This window comes from Budorcas taxicolor, chromosome 4, assembly GCF_023091745.1.
Source record: "Budorcas taxicolor isolate Tak-1 chromosome 4, Takin1.1, whole genome shotgun sequence".
Lineage (NCBI taxonomy): Eukaryota > Metazoa > Chordata > Mammalia > Artiodactyla > Bovidae > Budorcas > Budorcas taxicolor.
The window spans coordinates 48648046-48673950 of record NC_068913.1 but is presented as its reverse complement, the minus strand read 5'-3'; the positions used below and the strand labels follow the sequence as shown (position 1 = coordinate 48673950).

General features: G+C 48.1%; 1 protein-coding gene across 1 annotated transcript in view; it reads left to right on the top strand.

Annotated features, from left to right (window-relative positions):
* ATXN7L1 (ataxin 7 like 1) overlaps nt 1-25644 on the top strand; it is a 256540-nt gene extending 230896 nt beyond the window's left edge. Inside the window, exons 6-13 of the mRNA XM_052638627.1 lie at nt 1138-1220; nt 2092-2348; nt 11608-11803; nt 15399-15520; nt 16964-17269; nt 19704-20643; nt 23398-23472; nt 25398-25644. Coding sequence (XP_052494587.1) covers nt 1138-1220; nt 2092-2348; nt 11608-11803; nt 15399-15520; nt 16964-17269; nt 19704-20643; nt 23398-23472; nt 25398-25439 — 2021 coding nt within the window. The 3' untranslated portion in view covers nt 25440-25644. The remainder of the gene's footprint in view (nt 1-1137; nt 1221-2091; nt 2349-11607; nt 11804-15398; nt 15521-16963; nt 17270-19703; nt 20644-23397; nt 23473-25397) is intronic.
* The last annotated feature ends 261 nt before the right edge of the window (nt 25645-25905 follow it).

Sequence of the window (25905 nt, the reverse complement as noted above, 5' to 3'; positions counted from 1 at the left end):
CAGACAGTTTTTCAGGCAAGGTAACCTCTTTATAGCTTGCAGCCATTGGAGGCCCTGAAGGAGACATGCCACCAAGTTTATACATGCCCCTCCACCCGCCCATCCACCTCCCCACCCACCTGCACTGCTGCCCATCTCTGTGAATGCCCAGAAGAACCGTGTCATTTCTGCCCTGCAGGACTCAGGTGTTTGCTGGTTGTCTTCCAGAAATGGCACAGGCCATCAAGAGGTGGAACTATAAAGCTTGCAGTGTCTTTAAGAGGTTGTCTCACAACCCTCCATTTTCTAGGAGAGGAGAACATTTTTGTAGCCCAGAAGGAAGAAGGATCCAAAATGAGCATAAAAAGAGTAGGTTCCCTAGAAGTCACCTCGATAGGGGCCATCAGGACTCTAGTGGGAAGGCAGGAGCTGGGGAAAGCCTGCTTCCCTCAACCATCCTTTGTGCCAAGGGGACCAGTTGCCCGGCTCATTCCCTTCTGGAGCACCGGGCTCCAGGCCAGGGCCAGAGCAACTGTAAGGCCAGCAGGCCCTGCCCTCTCTACACCTGCAGGTTCAGCCTCAATGTAAATCCCACACCTGCCCCTGTCTACATGTTCCTGAATCAGGGAAATCCAGGCAGCAAGGCTGCATGGAAGGCCTTGTGCTGAGGACTTTCCAAAGCATGAGAGAGGCAGGTCACACTGACACGTCAAGGAATAATTTCCCACTCAAATGGCTCAAACAATTAGGAAAGCGTGATGTATTCCCGGAGCTACCCCAGGAGAGAAAGTGGCCCCAGGGCCTTCCAGTGGCTCTGCAGCCAGCATGTTTGGAGTGAAATAAAGCCTGAGAACCACGTGGCTCCTTTCCCTCTGCTGCCCACCCACCCTCTCCCCTTGTGCATTCCCATCCCTACCACATCCCCACCAAAGCTGGACATGGGAACTCTTGGGTTCAGAGAGAAGTGCCATCTTCCCCCAGTGGTTCTGGAAGCGTTTTAGCAGCCGGTTGGAGGGAAAAAAAAAAAAAAAAAACAGATTGCCTGACAATGTCTCACTTGTTGGTGCAAATGTGCATTTTTTTTTCAAATGTAGTCTTAATGCCAAATCCTATTTAGTCTCCTTTTTTCTTATATTTTTTGTTTGTTTCTTAAACCAGAGAGAGAATTTGACCCAAATAAACACTGTGGAGTATTGGATCCCGAGACAAAGAAACCTTGCACAAGATCCCTCACCTGCAAGGTATTTCTCTTTCCATAAAAAATACTTCCTGCTCTGGCTGGGGCCTTTGTCGAAATGTTTGCATGCCACTCTCTGCACACGGCAGGGTGTGGAGCCTCGACACGACCCCCAGCTGCTCTTTGTAAGGGAAATGCTTTCTTCTCTTCCATGGTAGCAGAGTGCCTGCCTCAAGCTGGCTGGCTTTTCAAGAAGGAAAAAAAAAAAAAATAGGCTTCCCCTGTTACTTGTGAGGCCAGACAGTAAATTGTATTTATAGGCACTCACAGGCGGTTCTAAACCCTGCTACGTTTTAATGTATGCAGGAGCAGCACGGCAGCGGCGGCGGCGGCGGCGGCAGCGCCCTGAAAGGCAGCCCCAGAGGGGAGGACGAGCCGCCGCGCCCCTGATCCGGCCGCACCGGGGTGGCCAGGGGACAGCTGACCCGAAGCAGCCGCCCGTGGGTAGCCCCCAGCCTCGTATTTCATACTGAACTGCTAGTGCCTCTTGGGATGGAGGCCGTGGCCCTCTCTGCTTGGTGTCTCTGTGTGTCTGGGCCAAAGCGAGCCTCCCACCTGCACCTGGATTAACTCCAGCGTGCCCTCACCGGTGCCTGTCGTCAGGGAGGTCCTCAGGGGTTCAGCGCTGAAGCTCGTCATCTTTGGCCATTTTTCGGAGGAAGCTTTGGCTCCTTAACGCCAGGAGCGTAGGGCACGGTTGCGTTTTGTGTGGTCTCTGCCTCTTCCCAGCCGCAGAACAGGAGCTGTTGCCTTGAAGTTGACTTTTCAAGCACCTCTAAATTCCCATGAATTGCAGTTTCTGAAATGGAGGGCCTGGGGAAGCAGGTTTATGTGCTGATCAAAGAGGCTGTGCTTTCCATCTCTCTTCTCCTTAGACTCACTCACTAAGCCATCGGAGGGCAGTCCCAGGCCGGAAGAAGCAATTTGACCTCCTCCTGGCGGAACACAAAGCCAAGTCCCGGGAAAAAGAAGTTAAAGATAAAGAGCATCTCCTGACTTCGGCAAGGGAAGTACTTCCCAATCCCCCCGGGCCGGCGCAGGACTCACTGCCGGGACCTTCAGGGAGCTCGGGCCCAGAACCTAAAGTCGCGTCCCCTGCAAAATCCAGGCCACCCAACTCTGTGCTTCCTAGGTAAGTCCCCCCTCGGCAATGGAAGCCTTGAGTCCACGGTCAATGACTGCCTGCCTGGTTCGAGTGTGGTCTGATCTCCTGTGAAATGGGAGTCATCATGGTCCTGCCTAGTGAGGCAGTTGTGAACTTGAAATGAGAGAATGGGTGTGAGGGTCTCAGTCCGTGTCTGCCACGTAGTGTCCGGTGGATTTTATTGCTGTCCCCATTGTCGTGCTCACTATGGTCATCGTTGCCATCATTGTCATACCTCATAACAGACCCAAATCCGACAGCATGTGTTTTCACAGAGCAAGAGTCAGCTGTAAATAAATACTTGAAAGTGACACTCAGCCCCAGGCAACTTCCTGGTTGGGGTTTGTTTGGTTTGGCTTTTTTTTTGTTTTTTTCAATAAGTAACTTTATTTAATATTTATCTATTGGCCACACTGTGCAGCATGTGGGACCTTAGTTCCCTGACCAGGGATTGAACCTGTGCCCCCTGCATTAGAAGCACAGAGTTTTAACCACTGGATTACCAGGGAAATCCCATGGTCACCTGGGTTTTTAGATTAGAGGGAAGCCTTGTGGAGGGGAGGGTAGTCAGCACAGCAGCAGAGCCCATTTGTTACAGTATTTTGAATTTTCCCCACAACTCTCCAGTAGTCAGGGTAGAGGGAAATTTGGTGTGATGGAGCTGTCTGTCCTTAAATTTCCCTTCACACCAAGAAAGCTCAGCCACTTCTTTGAGATTTTATTTGGTTGTCCTGGGAGGAAATGAAAGAATAGAAAACAGTGGGTACAACATTGTAAGTCAACTATACTTCAATTTTTTTAAAAAAAAAAGAAAAGAAAAAAAACCCACTTGGATTTAGAGTGATTTAAGATCCACACGTGTGTGCTTTGACAGGCAGTGGAGTACCGACTGTATTGAGCCACAGACAATTTCCAGGTGACAAGACTGGGAACCCTCATTGAGAAATATTTGAGTGCTTGCTCCATAAGCAAGGTACTATGTTAGGTACTCTCAGGCAGGGGCACAGAGATTAGTGAAACTAGATCTTGCTTTTCAAGAACTTAGAGTTCAGAAGATAAGACTCAAATATCCACAACATCATAAAAGGGAAACATTAATAATACAATATAAGTGTAGATAGTGGTAACCTCTGATGATTTTTAATGCACACACTGTGAGTCTCAAAGAGTAGCTGTCCAGTCAGCAAGCAGGCATGAAGAGAATAGAGTTATAGAAGAAGCGGATATAATTTATTTTTAAAGTAAAAGCAAATATTTGATGACAATTATTACCAGCCTACCAGGATGAATTGTGCCTTCCACTCTGGCGCAAACCTGACCAGTTTGACAGCCAGAGGCCTCCTCTGGAATCACCAACCTTAGGCTCAGACATTTGGGAGATATTTGGGATGGAGTCAGACAGAGTCAGCACCCACACATCCCCATCATCATAACCAATGTCGAGCCATTGTCATCATCTATTTAGTTGCCACTTTGCTTTCCGCCCCTCGTTTTGCAAGATCCTTTTATAATGACTTCTCACTGTAATGCGAGATGTTGGTGAAGGAGATTGCCCCTGCTTTAGAGTCTAGGAGACAGTTCTGCTCCAAACTTCTGGACAAGGCTTCAGTTCTGTATACACTAGCTTTCATACTTTGTGGTGGCAATGGAACTATTTTATTCCCATAAAACCTTTCACGGTACCTGATATAAAAGCAAACCTGCCTCCACCTGAAGCCTTCTCAGCCCTGCTTTCATCACACACATACCCAGAACCCACTGCCCGTCCAAGGGATCACCTCGGATTCACTAACAACTTCAGGGAACCCTGCTTTGTATTTATTTTATTTACTTATCTCTGGCTGTGCTGGGTCTCCATTGCTGTGCGGGCTCTTCTCTAGTTGTAGTGAACGAAGGCTATTGTCTAGTTGCGGCGTGTGGGGTTCTCATCGTGGTGGCTTCCCTTATTGTGGAGCACGGGCTGTAGGGTGTGCAGGCTTCAGTAGTTGCAATTCCCAGGCTCTAGAGCACAGGCTCAATAGTTGCGGAACACAGACTTAGTTGCTCCGTGGCATGTGGGATCTTCCTGGACCAGGGATCAAACCCATGTTTCCTGCACTGGCAGGTGGATTCTTTACCACTGAGCCACCAGGGAAGCCCCAGAAAGTTCTCTTTTATTATACATTGCTCCATCGATTTTAACCAATGCAAGCACTTCATACCCAAGCAGTGGTACCTGGCTGAGCAGTGAAACCAGCAACAGATGTTAAAAAATGAAAACAGGCGACCTTAAGAACTGCTTCTTTCTGTTTCTTTTTTGTAATTTTCAGGGGAATATTTGTCAATAGAGAAATGCCAGGTGTTTATTTTCTTTTAGGGAAACAGAAGAAAGAGAGAGGGGTGAGGTTAATCAGCAAAAAGAATGTCTCTGAAAGGGAAGGGGAGGCCAAGGAGCACGTTACAAATGTTGGTAAGAGAATAGTTTTTGAGGATGCTTTTCAAGGCACCAGAAGACTCAGGGGTGAGCTCTGTTCCAAAGTTAGTGGGAAATAACGTTCTCTTTCGATTGTTTTAGGTTCAAGCAAGACCCCATGCTATCAGAGATCGAAAAGGCATGATCAGAAGTTAATGTACTCACATAAGACTTAAAACCATTATTTCCCTCATACTGATGATAAAATAGATATTTCGATTGCATCCATTATCTAGAATTGACCAAAAGAATGACTCGTGAGTAGAATTATGGTAATCTCTTCCCAATTATGAATTTCTTTCGTAGGAAATGCTAACTATGTAACATTTACTTCTTAAATATCATTTTGGTAACCTTGAAAATATTCCAGTTCTCATATTTTTGAATTGCAACCCATTCTTGTAAGCGGTTTCTAAAAGAGGAACTTGAGCCTAGGATGAGAAAAGTAAAAGTCAACTAGCAAGGGTTGGAATAGGATTGGATAGTGGAAGGATGATCTCCTTGTCTGCTAACTAAATGAACATGGTCATGTCTCAGCCTCTCTGGCCTCAAACTGCTCATCTGTCAAATGGAGCTAAGGAAAGTTAAGTGAGAGTATCAAGCTCATAATAAGCACTCAGTTGACGGTAGCTGGTAGGAAGGGCTATGGTAGCCAGTGGGAAAGCAGTGGGAGCCAGTGAAGGCCTAGGTATGACCTGGTTTCCATGCACGCATCCTCCTTGCCTCTGTCCCTCAACCTGGGGGCCCTTGGATAACATGCCTATATGCTCTGCTTTCTTGCCCCCAACTCGAAGGGAACACCTTGCTTTCCCCACAGACCCCAAGGGCTATGGATAACCAGGCCAACCAAAGCCATCAGGACTCTTTGGAAAGGCAGAGGGAGATGCAGAGGGTCGAGTGGGGCTCTAATAAGCCAGGCTCTGGCCCCCAGGAGGGGAGGAAAGGTCAGCTGTGCAGGTCAACGTTGACAAGGTCTGGGCACCTTCCCCTCTGTCTCATAGATGAACACACATCTCACCCTAAAGTATAAAATGGCAAACACCAATGAATCTCAGACTGATGAAGGCAGCGGGGAAAGAGGCAGAAGGTCCTAGAAACCCAAGAAGGGGCAGAGGTGAGTCTGCAGTGAAAGCTACTTCAGTTCGTGACTCATTGATAGTGTAATCACCAAAGTGGAAACCATTTCTCTCCTTGACTTAGGTTTGTCCCTAGGCTTTTCCTACCCATTTCTCAGTAGTTCGGGCTTTAAAGTCAAGCAGACAGACCAGTCTCATTTCCACTTTTTATTAGCTTGGCAACCAGTGTCCTCATCTGAGAAATGTAGGTCATAGTTACACACACCTAAGGCAGTGGGTAGCTGTGATGAGAAAATATATGTGGCAGGCCTACACATACATGTGTGTGTGTGCTCAGCTGTGCCGCACTCTTTGGGACCCCATGGACTGTAGCCCACTAGGCTCCTCTGTCCACGGAATTTTCCAGGCAAGAATACTGGATGAATTGCCATTTCCTACTCCAGGGGATCTTCCTGACCCAGGTATCGAACCTGCATCTCTTGTGTCTCCTACATTGTCAGGCTGATTCTTTACCACTAGGGACTCAGTTTCCTTTGTGCTCTTCCCCAAAGCTCTCGACTGATGCTCTCACTTCCTCAGAGTGGTGGGGGTGGGGACTTAAGTTTCCCTGAGGGGAATTGGACAGGGACCGTCATCATATGCACTGTCTTTAGACCGGTAAGTGGAGAGGGAAGCTGTGATGTAGTGCGGAGGAAGAAAGGTTGGACAGCAGTTTAACACACTTGGAGACTTTTCCCACCTTTCTCATGGCCAGTGGCCCTGTTCCCCGTCACCCTCGCCAACCCTTGGCTTTTCAGAGACACAGGCTGCTTCCAGCACACTCCATCCCTCCAAGTTCCACCCTGGAGGGCAGCAGTCAGAGCTGGAAGGAGGTCTTGAAAGCATCCACCACTCCATCATTGCCAGGAGGGTGCCCGCACCCTGAGTGACACAGGCCTGGAAAGGAGAAGATTCAGAGCCCCTTCTTCGTACACGTGCATGCGTATGCCTGGCATCCTTCCTTGATGTTTCTGTCTTTGCTCTCAGAGCTGCTTCTGCTCTGGAACTCGCAGTTTTCATGCTCCATGAATCTCCGTGATTCTCCTTCCCTCGCCTCCTCTCTTTTGTCTGGCAACTGGAATTTACTTTTTTTTTTTTTTTTCCTTTTTGGCCATGCTGCATGGCATGTGGGATCTTAGTTCCCTGACCAAGGATCAAACCTATGCTTCCTGCAGTGCAAGCATGGAGGTTTAACCCCTGGACCACCAGGGAAGTCCTGGAACTTACTATTGAGTGTTTCAACCATTAAAACTGTTTTTTTTTTTCTTTTTAGAAATATATATATATTTTTAAATTGTTAACTCTTTCATTTTTATTTATTTTATTTTTGGCTGCACTGGGTCTTTGTTGCTTCCAGAAGGCTTTCTGTAATCACAGCAAGCCAGGGCTTCTCTTGTTGCTGAGCATGGGCTCTAGGCATGACAGCTTTAATAACTGCGGCATGTGGGTTCAGCAGTTGTGACTTGAGGGGCTTAGTTGCTCCTCGGCATGTGGGATCTTCCCTGACCAAGGATCAAAGCTGTGTCCCCTGCATTGGTAGGTGGATTCTTAACAAACAGACTACCACGAAAGCCCCCAGATTTTTTTTTCCTTAATGAAACTTAATTTTTTGGTGTTGGAGAAGACTCTTGAGAGTCCCTTGGAGTACACAAAGATTAAACTAGTCCATCCTAAAGGAAATCAGTCCTGAATATTCATTGGAAGGACTGATGCTGAAGCTGAAACTCCAATACTTTGGCCACCTGATGTGAAGAACTGACTCATTGGAAAGACCCTGATGCTGGGAAGGATTGAAGGCAGGAGGAGAAGGGGACCACAGAGGATGAGATGGTTGGATGGCATCACTGACTTGATGGACATGAGTTTGAGCAAGCTCTGAGAGCTGATGATGGACAGGGAACCCTGGCATGCTACAGTTCATGGAGTTGAAAAGAGCCGGACACGACTGAGCGACTGAACTGAACTGAATATAGACGTGTTGTTCAAAAACCAAGTAGTCCTAAAAGAGAGTGAAAAACAGTAATTCCTGCCATCCTGGAGCTCACTTTACCCTCTCTGTGTTAGAGCACCTTTGTCCCGGGGCCCCTTGCTGCCTCCTCTCTTGGTTTGCTCCTTTATTTGACGAAGGGTTTTCTCCATTAGCTTCCTGTGAAAAGGGACATGGGAAGTCAATTTTCAGAATCCTTATACACCTGAAAATGTTTTTATTCTACTCTCACACTTAATTGATCATCTCCCTGAATATATAAATGGGTTGAAAACTATTTCCCTACAGAATTTTGAGAGCAGTTTTTCCATTGACTTTTGGCTGATTCCATTTTTGATTTCTGAAGCATGGGGCTCTGAAAGTTCCCAGGGATCCCCCTTGATATAGGTCTTTTTTTCATTCATTGTACTGGGTACTCAGTAGATCCTTTAAATCTGGAACACCTGTTTCTGGGATATTTTCTATTACATCCTAAATAATTTTATTCTCACTGTTAGCTTTATTCTCTTTAACCTTCTGTTAGTTAGGTGTTGGACGTTTTGCTCTGATCATTTCGTTCTCATACCCTTTTCTCCTGTTGTCTCTCAATCTCTTGTTCCACTGTCTAAAAGACTTTTTTTCACTGTCTAAAAGACTTTTTTACTTTATCTTTAAAACTGTATATTAAATAATTTATGATTTACTTGTTAAGTTTTAGGATCTGGTTGATTTTTACTTTTTCTTTCTTTTTTTGATGGCACCATGTGACATGCAAGACCCTAGTTCCCTGCCTAGGGGAACATTACCCTCCGCAGTGGAAGTGTGGATTCTTAACTGTGGATTAAGTTCTTACGTGTGGATTCCACTGGACTGCCAATTCTCTTTATCTGATTGCTTCTTATAATATCCTACAAGACATCGTCTTCTGCAGAAGTGATGCCATTCTAATATCTCTGAAGATAGGCTTCTTAGTTTTCTTTCTTTTCCTCCCTTATCTTCATTTACTCCAGGTTTGTTTCATGTATGTGTTTATGTGTTTGATGTTTGGTTGGTCAGCCTAATGTTGGAGATTGTTTCAGGAATGTTTGGTGATTTCTATCCATTCGTTTTAAAAGAAAGACTCTGATACGCTGATTGGAGGTCTGTGTGTGGGACTGTCAACCATAAGGTCATCACATCACCAGTCAGCCTTTTGTTGATATTTATGCTAAGTGTGGAAGCCTTTTCTCTATGACCATTAAGTTTCCCAAGGGAAGAATCCTGCCTACTGATGTGCTGGGCAGTAGGCATTCCGGGAATGCCAGTTAAGGCTCTGACCAGGGACAGCCCCCAGTCCCCCTTTTTCTAGCCCTGTGCTCCCTCCTAGTCTCTGCTGGTGGCCCCCTGTCTGGAATCTCAGTTTGCGAGTTGATTGGAGGGGGAGCGGGCAAGTGGGGCAGTGCTAAGTCATCTGGCTATGTGAGGTAACAATGATGACCCGTGGGTCCAACAACCAAATATCAAGCCTTTCAGCTCTCCTGCTATGTTTAGTCCTCACCTCATCTGTGACTTTTGCAGCTCTAGCTGCTCATGGTGCCCTGCTTATCAGGGTTCTGTGGTAGATCAGCTCCTTTCCCATCAGTTAACATTCTCCAGCTACAGTCTGTGTCCTAAAAACAGGTTAAAATCTCTTTGTCATACTTGTTGGGACACTTCAAGTGCAAGTAACAAAAAACCTTGCTTACTAACCACTTCAGTAATTAGGAAATTTCTTACTGCTGGTGACAGGAAGTCCAGAGGTGAAAGGGCACCAGTCCCTAGAGATCGGGGCTTGGCTGTCCTTCTCTGCCCTTTTATTCTACCCTCTTCAGTCTTTTGGCTCCATCTTCAGTCTGTAGCAAGATGGCTGCAGCACATCCAGAAGAAACAAGGTCCAGATGAAGATGGAAACCAGCTTTTCTTTGCAAAGAAAAATCTTTTTTAGTGGCATTAAGGACCTTGTGGTGCAGCCATCGCTACCATGCACCTCCAGAACTTCTTCATCATTCAGTCCTGAAACCCTGTACCATTAAACACTTAAGTCCCATTCCCAGCACCTGGTATAACCACTGTTCTACTTTCTGCCTTGAATTTCACTGTTCTAGATACCTTGTTTAAGTGGAGTCATACAATAGTTGTCCTTTGTGACTGGCTTATTTCACTTAGCGTAATGTCTTTAAGGTTCATCCATGCTGTAGCATATACCCGAATTTCCTTCACTTTTGAGACTTAACTAATATCCATTGTGTGGATATACCATGTTTTATTTATCCATTTATCTATCAATTTTTTCTCCACCTTTATGGCTTTGTTTTTATGTGACTGTGCTTTGGGGATCTGGTTTGAATTCAGGTATTTGACACCTAGAAAGATTTCAAAACAACAAAGTGTCCAAGGTGAAAATGAGGGAGAGAGAAGAGAGGTATGTGAGTAAAAGCCCCTTCATGTTACTTGAAGGGGCAGCTTTCAAAGCAGAATGCAGAGAACCTTTCTTTGTTTTTGTTTTGTTTTGTTTTGTTTTGTTTTTTGAAGCTCCTGAGGATTTCCCTGGCAGTCCGGTGGTTAAGACTTTGCCTTCCAATGCAGGAACTGTGGGTTCATTCCCTGGTCATGTGGGAGCTAAGATTCCCACCCACCTGCCTCACAGCCAGAAAACCAAAACATAAAACAGAAGCAATATTGTAACAAATTCAATAAAGTCTTTAAAAATGGTCCACATTAAAAAAAAAAAAATCCTGATTTTTTTTTTTTTTTTCTAAAACTTCTTTTTCTCCCTGGTCAATCAAAACAACTAACAACTAGTTATGACCATTCTTCTGATTCTTCTCCTAATGCGGAGGTGTGTTTTCTTTTGTTTCTCGCTGCTTAGAAAGCCTTGGTACTGCCTCTCACTGTGACAGTGCTTTTCTATAAGCTTAGCCATGACTGGGATGAGATCTGTTGGATTGTTTATACACATGGAATTAATTCACTCCTTCATTGAGAAACATATTTCTTCAACACCTACTGTTGAGTCAGCCATGCCAATCTGTGGGTCTAGTGGCTTGTCAAAAATTAAGTGGAAACATTCACCCTCAGAAGATATAATTAAACTACATGTGACTTGATATTAAGAAACAGGCTTGGCTTCGGGGTGAGGAAATTGTGGACCCATCTGGGACAAAACATTTTTTCATGTAGGTATGGTAACAATGTCATAAAGTCGTAGTTCAGTAGCTCTGTTTGTAAGGCTGTCTTTCATCATCACTGACGTTTTGTTGACTGATTTGAGCCTGTTTATCTGGTTGATCTTCCCATCATGGTCTGCTTTCAGAGAGAAGCAACGCAGGGCAAGTGTAAATTCCTTACATGCAAATGAATGAATAGTTGTCACTGAATTCATAGATGACTAGTTTTAAGTTGAATTAATTCTCTGCCACACGAGTTTGTTTTTCGTATTTTCTGTTCCACTTACACTGTTGGAGTTTTCCCTGGTGCCTGCATTCAGGCAGGGCAGAGTCTCAGCTCCACCCGCTCGCGTAGAGAGCTGGTCGCTGCCGCCCCTCTCAGCCTGAATTTTTCCCTTGTGCAGGTCTGTCATTGACCTGCCTTCCTTAATGTCCCGGGAAGGCTAATTGCTCTGATTATGAGCTCCGTGAAACTGGGTGGGTCTGTTTCCCTCAGAAAAGTTTATTGTTTGCTCTCTCTTTCCCTTAGACCATCATCTGCAAATAGCATAAGCAGCAGCACGTCTTCAAATCACAGTGGCTACACTCCGGAACCCCCTCTGCCCCCAGTTGGAGGTGACCTCGCCAGCCGACTGTCAAGTGATGAAGGGGAGATGGACGGAACCGATGAATCCGAGAAGTTATTAGACTGTCACTTCTCCACCCACCACCCCAGACCTCTTGCGGTAGGCCTCCTCTGTTTCCATCCGGGCATTTCTTTCTCCTTGTGCTATGTGGTATTTAGGGGACTACGTCCTCCGATAGCATCCTTCCTAAGCAGAGGCCTCCAGGACAGTGTTTTTTGAAAGGGCTTTCCCTGAGAAATTACTGGGGAATTACTGAGAAATTAATTTGCCTTAGAAATCCCCTTGAAAATCACAGAAGGAAAGGTGAGGGCACCCAGATGATCATAATCCTTTAAACACCTGAGTATTTATGGTGCACCTTGAAGTAATAATGCTTGAGAAATGGTGTTCATAGAAGAGCACTGGGGAGCTGACCTTCCTGCCTTGCCCATCTGAAAGGCAGCCTCTGATTTCAAGAATCAGTCTGGCTCACCTGCTTTGGGAACCGTCTGTCTGAGCGATGTGCCAGGTGCCAGCCCTGGCTGGTTTTCTTCCCTGTTGGTTCTGAGTTTTATTGTTCTTAGTAGGTGTGACCATATGGCACAAAACTCACGTGTGTGTGTGTGTGTGTGTGTATGTAGGAAAGAAGGAAGCATTTCATGTCAGCATGATAGCAGGTTAATGAAAAGGTCAGTTTCTCCCCAGTTCCTTGGAAGAGTCCACTTTAACAATTCAGAAGGTCACTGAAATCCAGGTGGGAGGTATAAGGAAGCATCAGCTGGAAGCTTGTTTGTGTTGGCCCTCTGAGCACTTAAAAAAAGGAATGCCTGGTGCTACCATCAACAGAGCCAATTCAAGGAGGCTAGAAACATGGGACCCCATAGCTGCTTTGTTCTGGTCCCAGCGTGAAGCCTTCAAGGTTAGCCCTGACTGTCCCGAGATCGCATGGACTGTGTAGGTGAAATCAACCCTGCATCAAGAGAGGGACTCCCTCCCCACTTCTACCGGTGTGCTTCACTAACAGCTTGAGACTTAACCTCTCAGCTAGTACAGAAACAGGGACAATTAGGAATGCCTCTGACTGTCAGTAATAGAAAACTCAACTCATACCCATTATGCGCATCAGCCATTTGCTTGTCTTATATAGCAAGAATTCTAGAGGTGAGTGGTTCCAGGCTTGTTTCTGCATCTCTTCAATGTCGTGTTGCTGAGGGAGAATTCCCCAACCCTTTTTGCCTTTCATGCACAGTCTGGATATGTTGGCTCCAGCTCCAATGTCACATCCTCACCAAGTCACATTCTACAAAGTGGGGAAAGCGACCAACAGGAAGGGAGTCTTCCTCTAAGATGCTCTATGTCATTTCTTAGGGAAGAAGATGTTCCTATGAGCCCTCCCAGCAGACCTTCCCTTCCACCCACCAGAAGTAGGTCCCATGCCTACCCCTATACCAATCAGTGGCAGAGGATAGGCTTGTAGGAACACAGGATGGGGCTTCCTATTTGGTTCAGTGGTAAAGAAAATGCCTGCCAATGCAAGAATGCAGGTTTGATCCCTGGGTCGGGAAGATCCCCTGGAGAAGGAAATGTTAACCCATTCCAGTGTTTTTACCTGGAGAATCCCATGGACAGAGGAGTCTGGCAGGCCACAGTCCATGGGGTCGCAAAGAGTCAGACATGACTTAGCAACTAAAACAGCACACAGGATGATCCCAGCCATGATTCATCCCAGGGTTCTGGGAAGAAACCCACCTTTCCTGCTCGCTGCTCCATGCCAGATATCAGAACAAAAGCATGGTTCTCTTAGCCAGGAAAAAACAGGGAGAGCTGGGGGTGAGATGGCAGTTGATGAGCTTGGCAACTAGTAGGGTCTGCCACAGTGGCCCGTGCCGCAAGGAGCTGCAGCCCTGCCTGGGGCACCATATGCGATTAAGAACAGGAGCCTCTGGGGCGCTGAGCCTTGCATCTCTATTGAACTAGAGACATAGGTAGCGCAGACAGTTAAGAGGCCTCCAGCTTCCAAGTCTGAAAGTGAGACAGGACTCTCTACCAGAAGGCCAGACTCTGGAGCACATCAAGATCTCTGTCCAAATGACATGATGCCAAGCTACAGTGGATTAGCTCAACTCGGAGCCTGGCAGATTTGTGTGCCCTTCTTGTTTTGCTGATTTAAATGGAAAGGCCATGGATTTGTTTCTTTGCTTTGTCCTTTCTTTCATGGCCAACTGATACATTAAATCAGTTTTTGTAATGAACCCTCGTTTGGGGTGTCTTTAGCAAGGAGACGAAGGAAGAAAAGATGTCTGGACCTGGACCGGTGCCTATATGCTGTTGGGGACCAGCTTCCATGTGGGAAAACTCCCTTTGTATGTTTTCTGGCTTGGCCAGTAAGCACTTAATGTGCGGAAAAGAGTTTTTCATCAGGAGTACCAGATTTGATGGGTGGCAAGATTTTAGTGCAGCCCCTGTCCACCGACCCCCAAACATAAGCAGAAACAAAACAAAGGGAAGGTCTTGCATTTCCTCCTGAGAACTGTTCCAAAGACTGGTTCCAGGAAGCGTTTGTGGAATGAGTGCCAGCCCAGCACTGTGTCTGGGACAGAGGCCAGGAAGCTGCCGGGAGAGGCCTGGGGGAGGGAGAGGAGCTGCATTTGAGTTATAGAGTCACTTGCAAACTTGCCTGAGCTCTGACCAGCCAAATGTCACCTTCTTGCGTTTCTGTCTGCTGGCCTTCTGGGTGTCCTAACATCATCATCAAATGACATTTATTAACCATCTAACTGCTCATGTTTCAGCCCTGTGTTTAAAGTGTGAGTTCACTCTGAACACTTTGTAGGACCTTATCTCTATAGTCCATCCTTTAGCCTAAATCCCTACTGGCCTCTTACTGAGGAGGAAGAAGAAGAGAATGGGGGTCTCTGGCCTTTAGACACTTGCAGTCATCAAGACCGCCACAGAAACATTCAGTGTCACATAGAACAGCCACGTAGCTGTTCCCAGGTGGAAGGTACTGAAGTGTGTATAGGGGTTTGTGGGAGTTCAGAGTGGCAAGGTAAGTCAGAGAAAGGCGACTGGAAAGGTGAGTCCTCGTTCAGGCCCTGAGGGAGGGGAGAACTGGACGCAGCCCAGGGAAGCAGCAGCAGAGAGCTCAGCGGCAGTGGCCATGCCCCAGGCAGCCTGGCAGTGCGGATGGGAGGGCAGATGAGGCTGATGCCAGGAGAGGAAGGGGTTCAGCCTAGCTGGAAGGGAAGTGGCTCTGTTGACAACAGATAGGAAAGGTATGATCTGTCAACAGGAGAACCTTAGAACCACCTGTTGCCATTACTGTGATGGGAAGCAGGGAAGCCCGGCTTCCTTGAGAAGATGGCTGATGTGACCGGCCCATGGTACTGAACAATTGTCCTGGCTACTGTTGCTGTTGGTTTGTTTATTTTTTCAACTGAAAGTGCTGGCTTAGTCTCTGGGACGGAGAAGGTAACCCTCAGTGCCACAGACAGTTGAATGTCACTATTGTTGACTCACCCTGTGAGGTTCTGCAGAAAATCTGGGAGCTCACACAGAAATATTTTTGGCTTCGGTACTATTTGCTTCTTTATTTTGAGGAAAACTATACCCCTGTGTGTTTTTATGTAAATGTTATTTGTCTCTGTGTGGCTTGTATTAGCTTATTAACCTGTAATCAAAGTTAAAAATGTGGTTTTTTTATTCCCCCTCACAGTTTTGCTCATTTGGGAGTCGCCTCATGGGACGAGGGTACTATGTGTTTGATAGAAGATGGGATCGTTTTCGATTCGCACTAAACTCCATGGTAGAAAAACACTTGAATTCACAGATGTGGAAGTAAGTGAGCAGTTTTTGTGCAATATGAGATTTGAGCTGCCCCACAACGCTCTGAACCCCAGTTTTCTAAATGAATGTCCCTAGTTGGCTTTTTATTGAATGAAATGATTCTGAAATCAGAATTCATGATTAATTCTTGAACGTCAGCCCCTCTTGGTGGCTTGCCTGTAGTTTTTCAGAGACAACTACAATGTGGTATGTTTTATCTTCTTTGGAGATAACTTTTGTGTTGGTAATCTTCTAACTAAATGGAAAGATATTAGATAAGACCTTGTTTATTTAACAGTGTTAAAGGGCCTTTTTGCCATAACTAAGACTGTCTAAGGATATTAAGAATATCCTTCTGTTTGTAATGTTAATGCTAGATATTGATATTGAAACTTTCGTAATGGTTATTGACCAATTTGTAATTGTTTAATGTCCTATGAAAAACTACACGGCGTGGCCAACAGGGCAGATCCAGGACCATGTTGCCAAGTCGGTTAAGCTTGTCTTTGGCCCTTCCCACATCCCTAGGTCTCTCTCCTCACCTCTCTACATACTTCTCTCTACCCCAAACCGAACTTATGTTCCATTTCTCTATGGTCTTTTTATTCTCCAACACCTCTCGATGTGTTTACATTTTAATAGATTCATAAAAAGGGAAAAAGCCTTCTTGGCTTAGGGAAATGCAATGCTGTTGTACAGAGTGACACGCTAGGTCCTCTCAAAGCACAGCACCTAAGGAACTGCCATTCTGGACACTTGGTAATGCCAGGCTGACCCCCTGGCGATCTCCAGCTCCCCCTGCTCCTGCAAAGGTGAGCTTTTCAGATCTCATAATCTGTAGAATCGTGGATCCCTCAGCTCTAGGCCCAGATGGTCCAGGAAAGCCAACATCGAACCCCTCAGTCTGCCCAGCGAAGCCCAGGAAAGGCTGGGAAGGTATTCCCAAGAAACAGTACCAGCTACTAGGGTAGGATGGGAAGAGCGTTCAAAACCTGCCTGCTCCCAGGTCGCCTCCTCTCTCCCAGACAGTGATGGCCCCTCAGCCCCTATTCACCACGATGCCCTGAGAGCTTCCAGAACTTCTAGAAGTAAGCCCCACCGAGTGTGCTGTAAGCTCTCTGAGCAGACTTAGGATGACACATTGACACTTCTTGTGAAGTAGGAAAGGGCCACAAGAGAAGCTTATGGTTTCTTCTCAAGGGCACCCGTTTTCTACCTGTGTCCTTTCCGAGCGGCACCCAATGGGCTGCATGCGGGGTTCCCGTATTCCTGGTGTCGGGTGACTGAACCCTGTGCGCGGGTCCCCCAGCATGGCAGCTGGCCCTGGTGGCCTGCAGCTCTGTGCTCTCCTGTGTTGTGGAAGTGTTAGTCCCAGACACGTGGAAGGAATGTGTTGATCTGTATTTCGCTGCCTGGTGTCCTGTCAGCTCAAGTCCATATTCCTTTCCTCCTCAGGCACAGAAACCCGAGCCACAGGGCATCAGGTCCCTCCCCCCTTTTCAGGACTTGCCTAACAAATCTGCTGTCACTGAGCAACATTGGGGCTGCCTGGGTGTCAACTCTGGAGAGCGTAGCACCCCGCTGCCCTCTCAACCTCGCTGCCCAAACCCCAGGCCCCGACGGGCCCGAACCTGGAGGGATGGCAGCCGATGGGGGCGTGGAAGACATTAGGAAGAAAAGGAACGGCCAAGACTCTTTTTTCTTTAACAAGCATTTAACTCTGCATCAGGAGACGCCAACACAGTATTCTCTTTCAGCCAGGTCAGCATCTGGATCTCCGTGCCAGCCGGCAGGGGAGGATGGGCCCTGTAATTTATTCGCATCTGGGGGCTTTTGTATGGGACTTCCCTAGGCCAGCGTGCAAAGCTGCAACTGGGACACAGCCCACCAAGCTGAAATCCACTGCCATTTGGCACCTGAAAAGCACATGAACTGTCTAGCATGGGGGAAGGGGTTCCCGGGGACAGTGGGCTGCCACATGCCCCTCACCCTGCTTCGCCCCCTGCCCCTCCGCCCCTCCTGCCTCTGCTGTCCACTTAAGATGAGTGGGGGGAGGAAGGGAAGAGGTAGGAAGTATGCAGAAAAATAGCACCCATCCCAGTGCTGAGTGTCAGCCAGGGCAGGCTGAGGACTTCAGCTCTGGTCAGCACAGGCTGAAACCTGAGTGTAGACTCTGTAATGGGGAAATACCAGATCAGGACGCTCAGATGGATCCCGCTTATGGTCATCGATCGGGGCCCTCTCTAAATGAGCCATCTGGTATTTGTAAATAACTTTTTATTACAAGTAACTGCCAGAACTCTGCCCATATGGACTCCTACCCATATTTTAGCTGGTACAAAACTTGAGTGAAGGAAAGATTGAGTGGGATGCCTGGAGAACCACAGGAGGCGGCAGCCAGCAGAGACGATGTGGTGTGCAGACATTGCACCCTCTGAGAAATGGGCCCTGGTGCTGTTAGAGAGGGGTGGTGCAGTGCCAGACAGTTCTAAGGGTGTGTTGAGGCCTTTCTCATCTGATTTATGGGAGTCCTTGGCTGGCATGCTTTGTTGTATTGCTGCTGAGAATTCATCCGCTCACCCATCCACCACCCACCCATCCATCCATTCATTCAGTCATTCATTCATTGCAACAAGTACTATTAACGGAGCCCTTGTTTAGTGTTGACAGCATCTTTTACCCTCTTTAGGCTTGAGAGAAAATAGGTTTTTCAAACACCATTATGGCCACGCTGAATTTGGCAACATTTTTCTCCTATATTGGATCTTAGTCTGATGATTTCGAGAACACTGCACTCGTGTATTCAAGGATCCCCCTGGATTCCACCCTAGAGATGGAAGCCATGGGCCTCACCAAATTACAGGCAGAAAGCGGAATCCTTGGAGAGAGCAGGGCTAGGAGAGGCGTGTCCTCCTCAGCGGGGCCTCTTTCCAGAGTTCCCTGCCTTGTCCTGCTGCTGAAGGGAGGCACCACCTCACACCTGCCCGCCTTCAAGTGCTGCTTTCCAAGAGGCAGAGCTAGTGCCTAATTTCTGGGGAGCCCCAGCTACAAAGAAAATGACTTCCAGTAGAAACAGGGAGGGGTGAGTAAGGTGAGAAACAGGAAAGAACCTGTTTGAAAATATGCACTTGGCTCCTGAGATCAGTTTCCTCTCTCCTGAGGTCTGTATCCTTTCCTGAAAAGTCAGGGGCATGGTGACCCCGAACCCCCATGCTCCTCCTGGTCCCCAGAGGAGTAGCAACATGAACCAAGGCCTCGGCTTGGAAGCAGAAGCTGTTTCCGTCATGAGTCAAAAGATGGAGTTTGTGGGGAGACTCCCAGGGTGACCCTCTACCAGGTGCTGGCCTGGGCTCCACAGAGTGTAGGAGGCAGAGAGTTTTTTCCCAGGTACCCCCACTCCAGCTTTCATGTGTTCTCCTGCATTTACCTTCAGAACAAACTAGAAATTCTTGATCCCCTTCTCTGGATCTATGAGGATTCCTCTACCTTCCCCACTTCTTAACCCGGGGACAGGAAGACCTGCTGAAGAACAGCCATACCCCAATGATCACTCCTGACTGAGTGGGAGGCAGAGCAAGGTGAAGAGGAGCAAATGTAGAAGTGCCTCTCTACAGGGTCACCAGAGACTGTAGACAGCACGTGCAGGGGCAGACTGGCCTGGGAGGAGAGGGGTGAGTCCAGTCAAGAGCAGGGTGTGGAGGCAGGGGGGCAGAGGCTGCAGGGGCACGGGGGGGGGGGGGGGTGCTCTGGCCCCCATGTGCAGGTGGCACAGCCCCGTCCTCACCCTTCTTCAAGCCAGGACCTAAGTATGAAACGACCACCTCTCATTAAAAATCACCTTCATCACTGCCAGGGGCAAGAAAACAGGGGGATACTGTTGGGGCAATTTCTATTCTAATTAACATTCGCCTTTTATTCGGGAACCCAAATCAGCCATTATCCAATAGCCAAGCATGGAGAAAAGGATCTGAAAACCTGAAAGTGATTAAAACTAGTTTGCCGGCTGTTGCAATGGGGGGAAACCATAGGGAAGGGCCATAAATCAGATTTCGCCATCCTTCAAGGCTTCATTCTCCATAGTCTGGTTTCCACCAGCGTTTTCTCTGTAGCCCTGATGCTCACACTTAATCGAGCTTCTGGAGCAATGCGAAGCCTATTTCTCACTGTTTCTCTTTCACTCTTCTCTCACGTTTAGGAAGATCCCTCCTGCGGCAGATAGCCCCATGCCCTCGCCAGCAGCCCACCTCACCACCCCTGTTCCAGCATCCGTTTTACAGCCTTTCAGCAACCCCAGTGCTGTGTATCTTCCTTCAGCTCCCATCAGCTCGAGACTCACCTCTTCTTACATAATGACATCAGCCATGCTCTCAAATGCAGCTTTTGTGACATCGCCGGACCCGAGCGCCCTCATGTCACACACCACAGCTTTCCCTCATGTGGCCGCAACCCTCAGCATCATGGACTCAACCTTCAAGGCCCCACCTGCCGTGTCCCCGATACCAGCCGTCATCGCTTCCCCATCCCACAAGCCATCCAAAACCAAAACCAGCAAATCCTCAAAAGTCAAAGACCTGTCCGCCCGTAGCGACGAGTCTCCAAGTAACAAAAAGAGGAAGCCGCAGTCTTCGACTTCCTCATCTTCCTCCTCATTACCCCTGCAGACATCCCTCGCCTCCCCATTGTCAGGGCCCCACAAAAAGAACTGTGTTTTGAATGCCAGTTCTGCTTTGAACTCCTATCAGGCGGCCCCTCCCTATAACAGTCTGTCTGTGCACAACTCAAACAATGGGGTGAGCCCACTCAGTGCCAAACTGGAGCCCTCAGGACGGACCTCGCTGCCTGGCGGCCCCACGGACCTAGTGAGACACGTGGGCTCTGGGGGCGGCAGCAGTGACTCCTGTCCCCTCTCTGTGCCCACCCTTGCAGGGGACCTCTCTCTGGCCTCACACAATGCTGTGTCTTCTCTGCCCCTCTCTTTTGACAAATCAGAAGGAAAAAAGCGTAAGAACTCAAGTTCTAGTAGCAAAGCCTGTAAAATCACTAAAATGCCTGGAATGAATAGCGTTCACAGAAAGAACCCGCCCAGCCTTCTTGCTCCGGTGCCCGATCCCGTTAACAGCACCTCCTCTCGGCAGGTAAGGGGCCCGTCCTTCCAGGAGCCTCCTGGCACTGCCCAGGGAGGGGGGTTGGGGAACCGGGCAGCACCCCCTCCCCCCACCCCCGCTTAGCCAAGTGGTCCAAACAGGTGGCCCAGATAGGTAACACAAGCATGAGTCCCCTCCTTGATCTCCCTCTAGGCGATTCCACCCCTTGCTCTGAGAGAAGTTTATATAACAGACACTTTGTACAGTATCCACTATGTGCTAGGTGCTGTTCTGAGTCCTATATGAGTATCACCTCGTTTAATCCTCACAACAGCCCAGCGCAGTTGATGCTGTTGTAATCACCACTTTACAGATGAGCAGACTAAGGCACAGAGAGATTCTGAGCTCCCCACCTCGCTCTATTGTCAGTCTGGATGATTTCACTGAAGAGTTCTGTTGCCAAGCAGTATGATCTATTGGCATCCCCTTAGGAAGAACCCAGGGCCTAGCAGGTTACATAATGACCTGGGTCCCACCTGGGGGGAGGTGCCATGCTTCTCACTTTACCAGGCTCCGTACTCCTAAGATAACTCTTCACTTCCTGAAGTAACACTGCAGCTCACACCACCTGGCACAGAAGTGTTCCAGGCCACTACACACAGATGAGGGTGTCGTGAGGGAAGCTTGGGGGAATGGGATGTGGTCCATGAAGAACACATGTTTTTTCCCTGGAGCCCTGTTCTCATCCTCAAGTCTCCCCCTTCTTCTCCAGCCGGGATTGCTGTTTAGGAAACTCTCCCGTCCAACTCTGGTGTCATTTGTGTGTAGAGGAAGGAGCAGAGGTAGGGAGGGGCTGCCTGGGGTCTCTGCGAGCTGAGTCCAGTGAGAGGGACCTCGCAGGACAGTGTGCATGGACTGTATCAGCAGCCCCAGGCTGACAGAATTCGATGGGCTCCAGCCCTGTCTGGGAGTGAGGGCTTTGGAGGCATGAGAGGCAGTTGTTTAAAAGATGTTTTCATGGTTTTCATCATCTTTGTGTGAGACTTGTTAAAACCTCATGAAGAGAAACTCTTGAGGGGGATTCACAAAACACAAGCAAACGTAGGAGAAAAGCAATTTTGGATCTCAAGGGCCAGACAAGCTGCAACCCAAGGCCAAGTTTGCAAGGGGTACATAGGTCCTCTCATCAGGGCCCAGACAACTGCACACATCTGCAGTTGCAGGGGAGCTGGGGAGAGGGACCAGAACCCACCAGGCACCCCCACCCTGAAACTAATAACTGCTTGTCCATGCCACCTCCAGGTCTCAGGATTGAGGGCAGATCCAGGGCTTCTTAAACTTGAATGTGCACATGAATCACCAGGGGATTCTCAATAAAGTGCACATTCTGAGTCAGCAGGTCTGGGGTGGATCCTGAGAGTCTGCATTTCTAACAGACACCAGGCAGTGCTGCTGCACTGGTGTGCTGGCCACAAACTGAGCAGCAAAGCTATAGTGCCACCTGTTTTCAGTGAAGTTCTAGCAGCTAACTGTTACTTAATGGCCTGGGCTCTGGTCCAAGCCCTTCATATATTCATCTAATCTTCACCTGTTATTACCACCATTTTACAGATGAGTAAACCAAGGCACAGGAATGTTAAATAATGTGCCCAAAGTCACACAGCGAGTAAGTTAGGGCTGGGATTTACACCCAGGCAGTTTGCCTCTGGAGTCTGGAGTTTTCATCTCTGTCTCTGTTGATGGAGTACCTCTGTATGGGTGGAGTGCCTTTGTCTTGAGTAAATGTGGCACTGTTTATTCTTTGATGCAGGACCATATGAAATGTTTTGTAAGCATGCTGAATTAGTCAAAACCAGTGGTGAAAGGCACAGACAAGCCTCCATCAGACAGTGCTCATCAGGAGGGAAATCAAAAAGAGTGGATGAATGCAATAATGGCTGCCTTGGAGCTAGTCAATGTTGGTTCTCTATTGCAGCTGATATCTGGGTGCTTGTCACCAGGCCATTAAGAAAAGGCTTTGTCCAGGGTCACCACCGGTGATTTCCAGGTGTTGGGGAAAGCCCTTCGGGAAGCCCTTGGGGAAATCTTGGGCCCTTGGGGAAATCAGGAGACTAGGCCAGGAGTGGCATGAGGGTGAGAAATTCAAGGTAAAATATGCTTTGGGGACCAATAGGGGATCTGTTTAGTTGTATCTGGTAGTTGTAAGGCCCCAGAATTTGCCAAGGAGATACTAAATTGAACAAAAAAACAAGACTGCGAAGGTAAGGCAGGTGTCAATGGAAAGGGGAGTAGGGCGGAACTCCTCCCCTGAGGACTCCGCCCACCGCGGGCACGACGGCCACGCCCGCACGCCCCGGGGGCAAGTTAGGAAGGCCTGGGCTTAAGCTGTGCCTCTGGCCGTGTTTCTTAACGACGTGGGGTGTGCTGGGAAAACTTAGGAAAGACCCGGGCATTCCTTCTCAGCCAGTCCAGGGGAGCCTGGGCCTGAGACGAGATGGGTCAGGAACTGCAGTCATACGTGGGAAACCTGGGCCTCCTCCAGAAAACTTGCAGTCTGCACGTCTGGGAAACGGCATGAGAGTTCCCCTCAATTTTCCCTCTGGGATGAGAGGGGCGTGGTGGAGGCCCCCTGAAACATACCCGTTTTCTCTGACGTTTAAGGTGGAAACACGAGTTCCACACCACAGGAGGAGAGCCTGCGAGGTACCGTGAAGCCTCCTGCTCTCCCCTCGCGACTCGTGATATCCGGGAGTCTGTCCCCAGCTGACGCCCGTGTCTGAGGAAGGCTTCACTGGTGTCTTTCAGGTTGGGAAAAACAGCAGCCTAGCTTTGTCACAATCCAGTCCTTCAAGCATATCCAGCCCAGGACACAGCCGACCGGTAAGTTACTGGGGGGCAGAAGTCCATAGGGTCTTCAGCAGGGTGGAAAGAACGTGGGCTGTGGGGTCAGACTCTGGTTCACATCTCATCTCCAGATAAAAAAATGGCTGCCCGGAGTCTAAAACCAGGCCTTCTGGTAATTGCTTGTGTGTGCCCCTGGGCAAGTTACCTCATTTCTCTGTGCTTGAGTTTCCTCCTCTGTAAGATGGGCTCATTATGACCTCTCTCTCATGCGGCTTTTGTGAGGATTAAATTAATTTATTGACATAAAGCCTCTACAAAATGCCTGAGCCCTAACACACACAAATGCTAGCTTTTACTGTTAGCTGCTGCTGCTAAGTCGCTTCAGTCGTGTCCGACTCTGTATGACCCCATTGACGGCAGCCCACCAGGCTCTCCCGTTCCTGGGATTCTCCAGGCAAAAACACTGGAGTGGGTTGCCATTTCCCTCTCCAGTGCATGAAAGTGAAAAGTGAAAGTGAAGTCGCCCAGTCGTGTCCGACTCTTAACGACCCCATGGACTGCAGCCCACCAGGCTCCTCTGCCCATGGGATTTTCCAGGCAAGAGTACTAGAGTGGGGTGCCGTTGCCTTCTCCATTTACTGTTAGCAGTTGCATGAAACTGGGCGGATTACTTCTCTGAGTCGCAGGTTTTCATACGTTAAATGGCAAAATCGACACCTACCTTCTGAGGTCGCTGTGAAAGTTAAATAAGGTGCTGTTGACTAATGGGCCTTACTCTTGGCAGACATCGGTCAGCACTTTCTCGAGGCTTCTGGTGAGCTGTAGCTATGTGATTTCAGGATGTGGTTTCATGGTGGAACTGTTCAGGGTAGATTTAAGAGTTTTTTTTTTTATAAACTTGAGGTGTGTAAACAGTGTAGATGTGATTTTCTCCAGTGGAGTGTGTGCACGTCCTGGGGAGGCCAGGGAGGGTTGTACATGATGGGAAAAAAATATGTATATGGCTGTTACATTGTCTAAGAAGTGCCATATGTGTCATAGATACAAAATTACAGTGTTTTTCTGCACGTTGGTCTTTCCCCACAAACCTTGGGTGGAGTGTGGGTGAAGGTTAATAGGGAACAGTTTTGTATCCTCAGATCAGGGAGTGCATCTCCACCAGTTTGAGTCATTTGTGGTGGGGTTTGCACTGAGCACCTGCAGCCCATCCTCTGTACTAGGATGAAGGAAGGGCTCCAGGAATCTGCCTGTTGATAGCAGGCCTCCTGAAAGGGTTGCAAGGTGTGCCTGGAGACTCCACTTTGACCCTTTGCAGGCACCTGTGCCATCACCAGTTCCAGGCACAACAGCTGGAAACCCACAGTGGGGTTTAACAGACAGCCTAACTGAATGTAACAATAACACCAACACCTCTCTTTTGTTGAGCTCTTCCTCTGTAGGTGCTGTGCTCTGCCCCTCACATACATTACATACATTTCAACCTTTTAACAAACTGGTCATGTTGGGGACAAAATGTCATTTTGCAGATGAAGGTGAAGGAACTTGAACCAAACCTGTACATTCAAAGCCTTTATGCTTAGCCCAGCACTATATTTTTTTCCTCGGGTAACTCTCCATGCTCTCTGTGGGTTAGCTAGGAAAAGATGGACAGAAAAACAAAACAAAGAAGACAGATCAGCTATCCTAGTCCTCCCTCCTGGAGAGGAGCCCCGTGAATCTCCAGGATTTGTCCCTGTGCTTTCCTCCACAGCTGGGATCTTTGTGGCTACCTTCCATTTACCGAGTCCTTTACTTCAGTCACCTCATTGGCTCATCACAGCTGGCTTTTGCTGAATGCAGGAAGTGGCATGGTGTCCTTTTTATTATAGATGAGGAAATGAGGCTATCTTTTTGAACTCTTGTAGGTAACCCCAAATGTATGTTTTTGAAACAAGCTTTTTCTTTTTTCTTTTCTTTCCTAGAAGAACACAAACAGAACGGGCAGGATAAGGACTCTTCCATAACAAGACTCTGAAGCCAATTCCAAACCAATGCCTGGCCACGGGACCCCACCCCAGCCAGAAGAGGGAGGGGAGTGGGCAGTGGGGGAGAGGCTGTTTCCTGTGCCCTACCTGTGGCTCTGGCCTTTCTTCTTTTTTTAATTGACCAATTTTTAGTTTGGGGGCAAAAAGAAAAAGGCAAAAGAACGTGAATTTGAGATTTACAGAAAACAAGTACCAGTGTTTTGTTTCCGTTCTTTCATTTGCCATGTGTATACCTTCTTCCAAGTTTGGAGTCATTCATCTAGCTTCTGATGTTGCTACTGCGTCATTTTGCTCCAGCCACAAGAGCAGACATTGCAGAATGTCTGTTCCTGGTTGGCCTCGTCTGAAACTCTTGAACTTGAGCACGTTCAGTGCTCCTTTCCTTGGGCTCTTCCATCTTTCCTTCCCGTCCCCTCCTGCCTGCCACTCTCTGGGTCCCCACTGG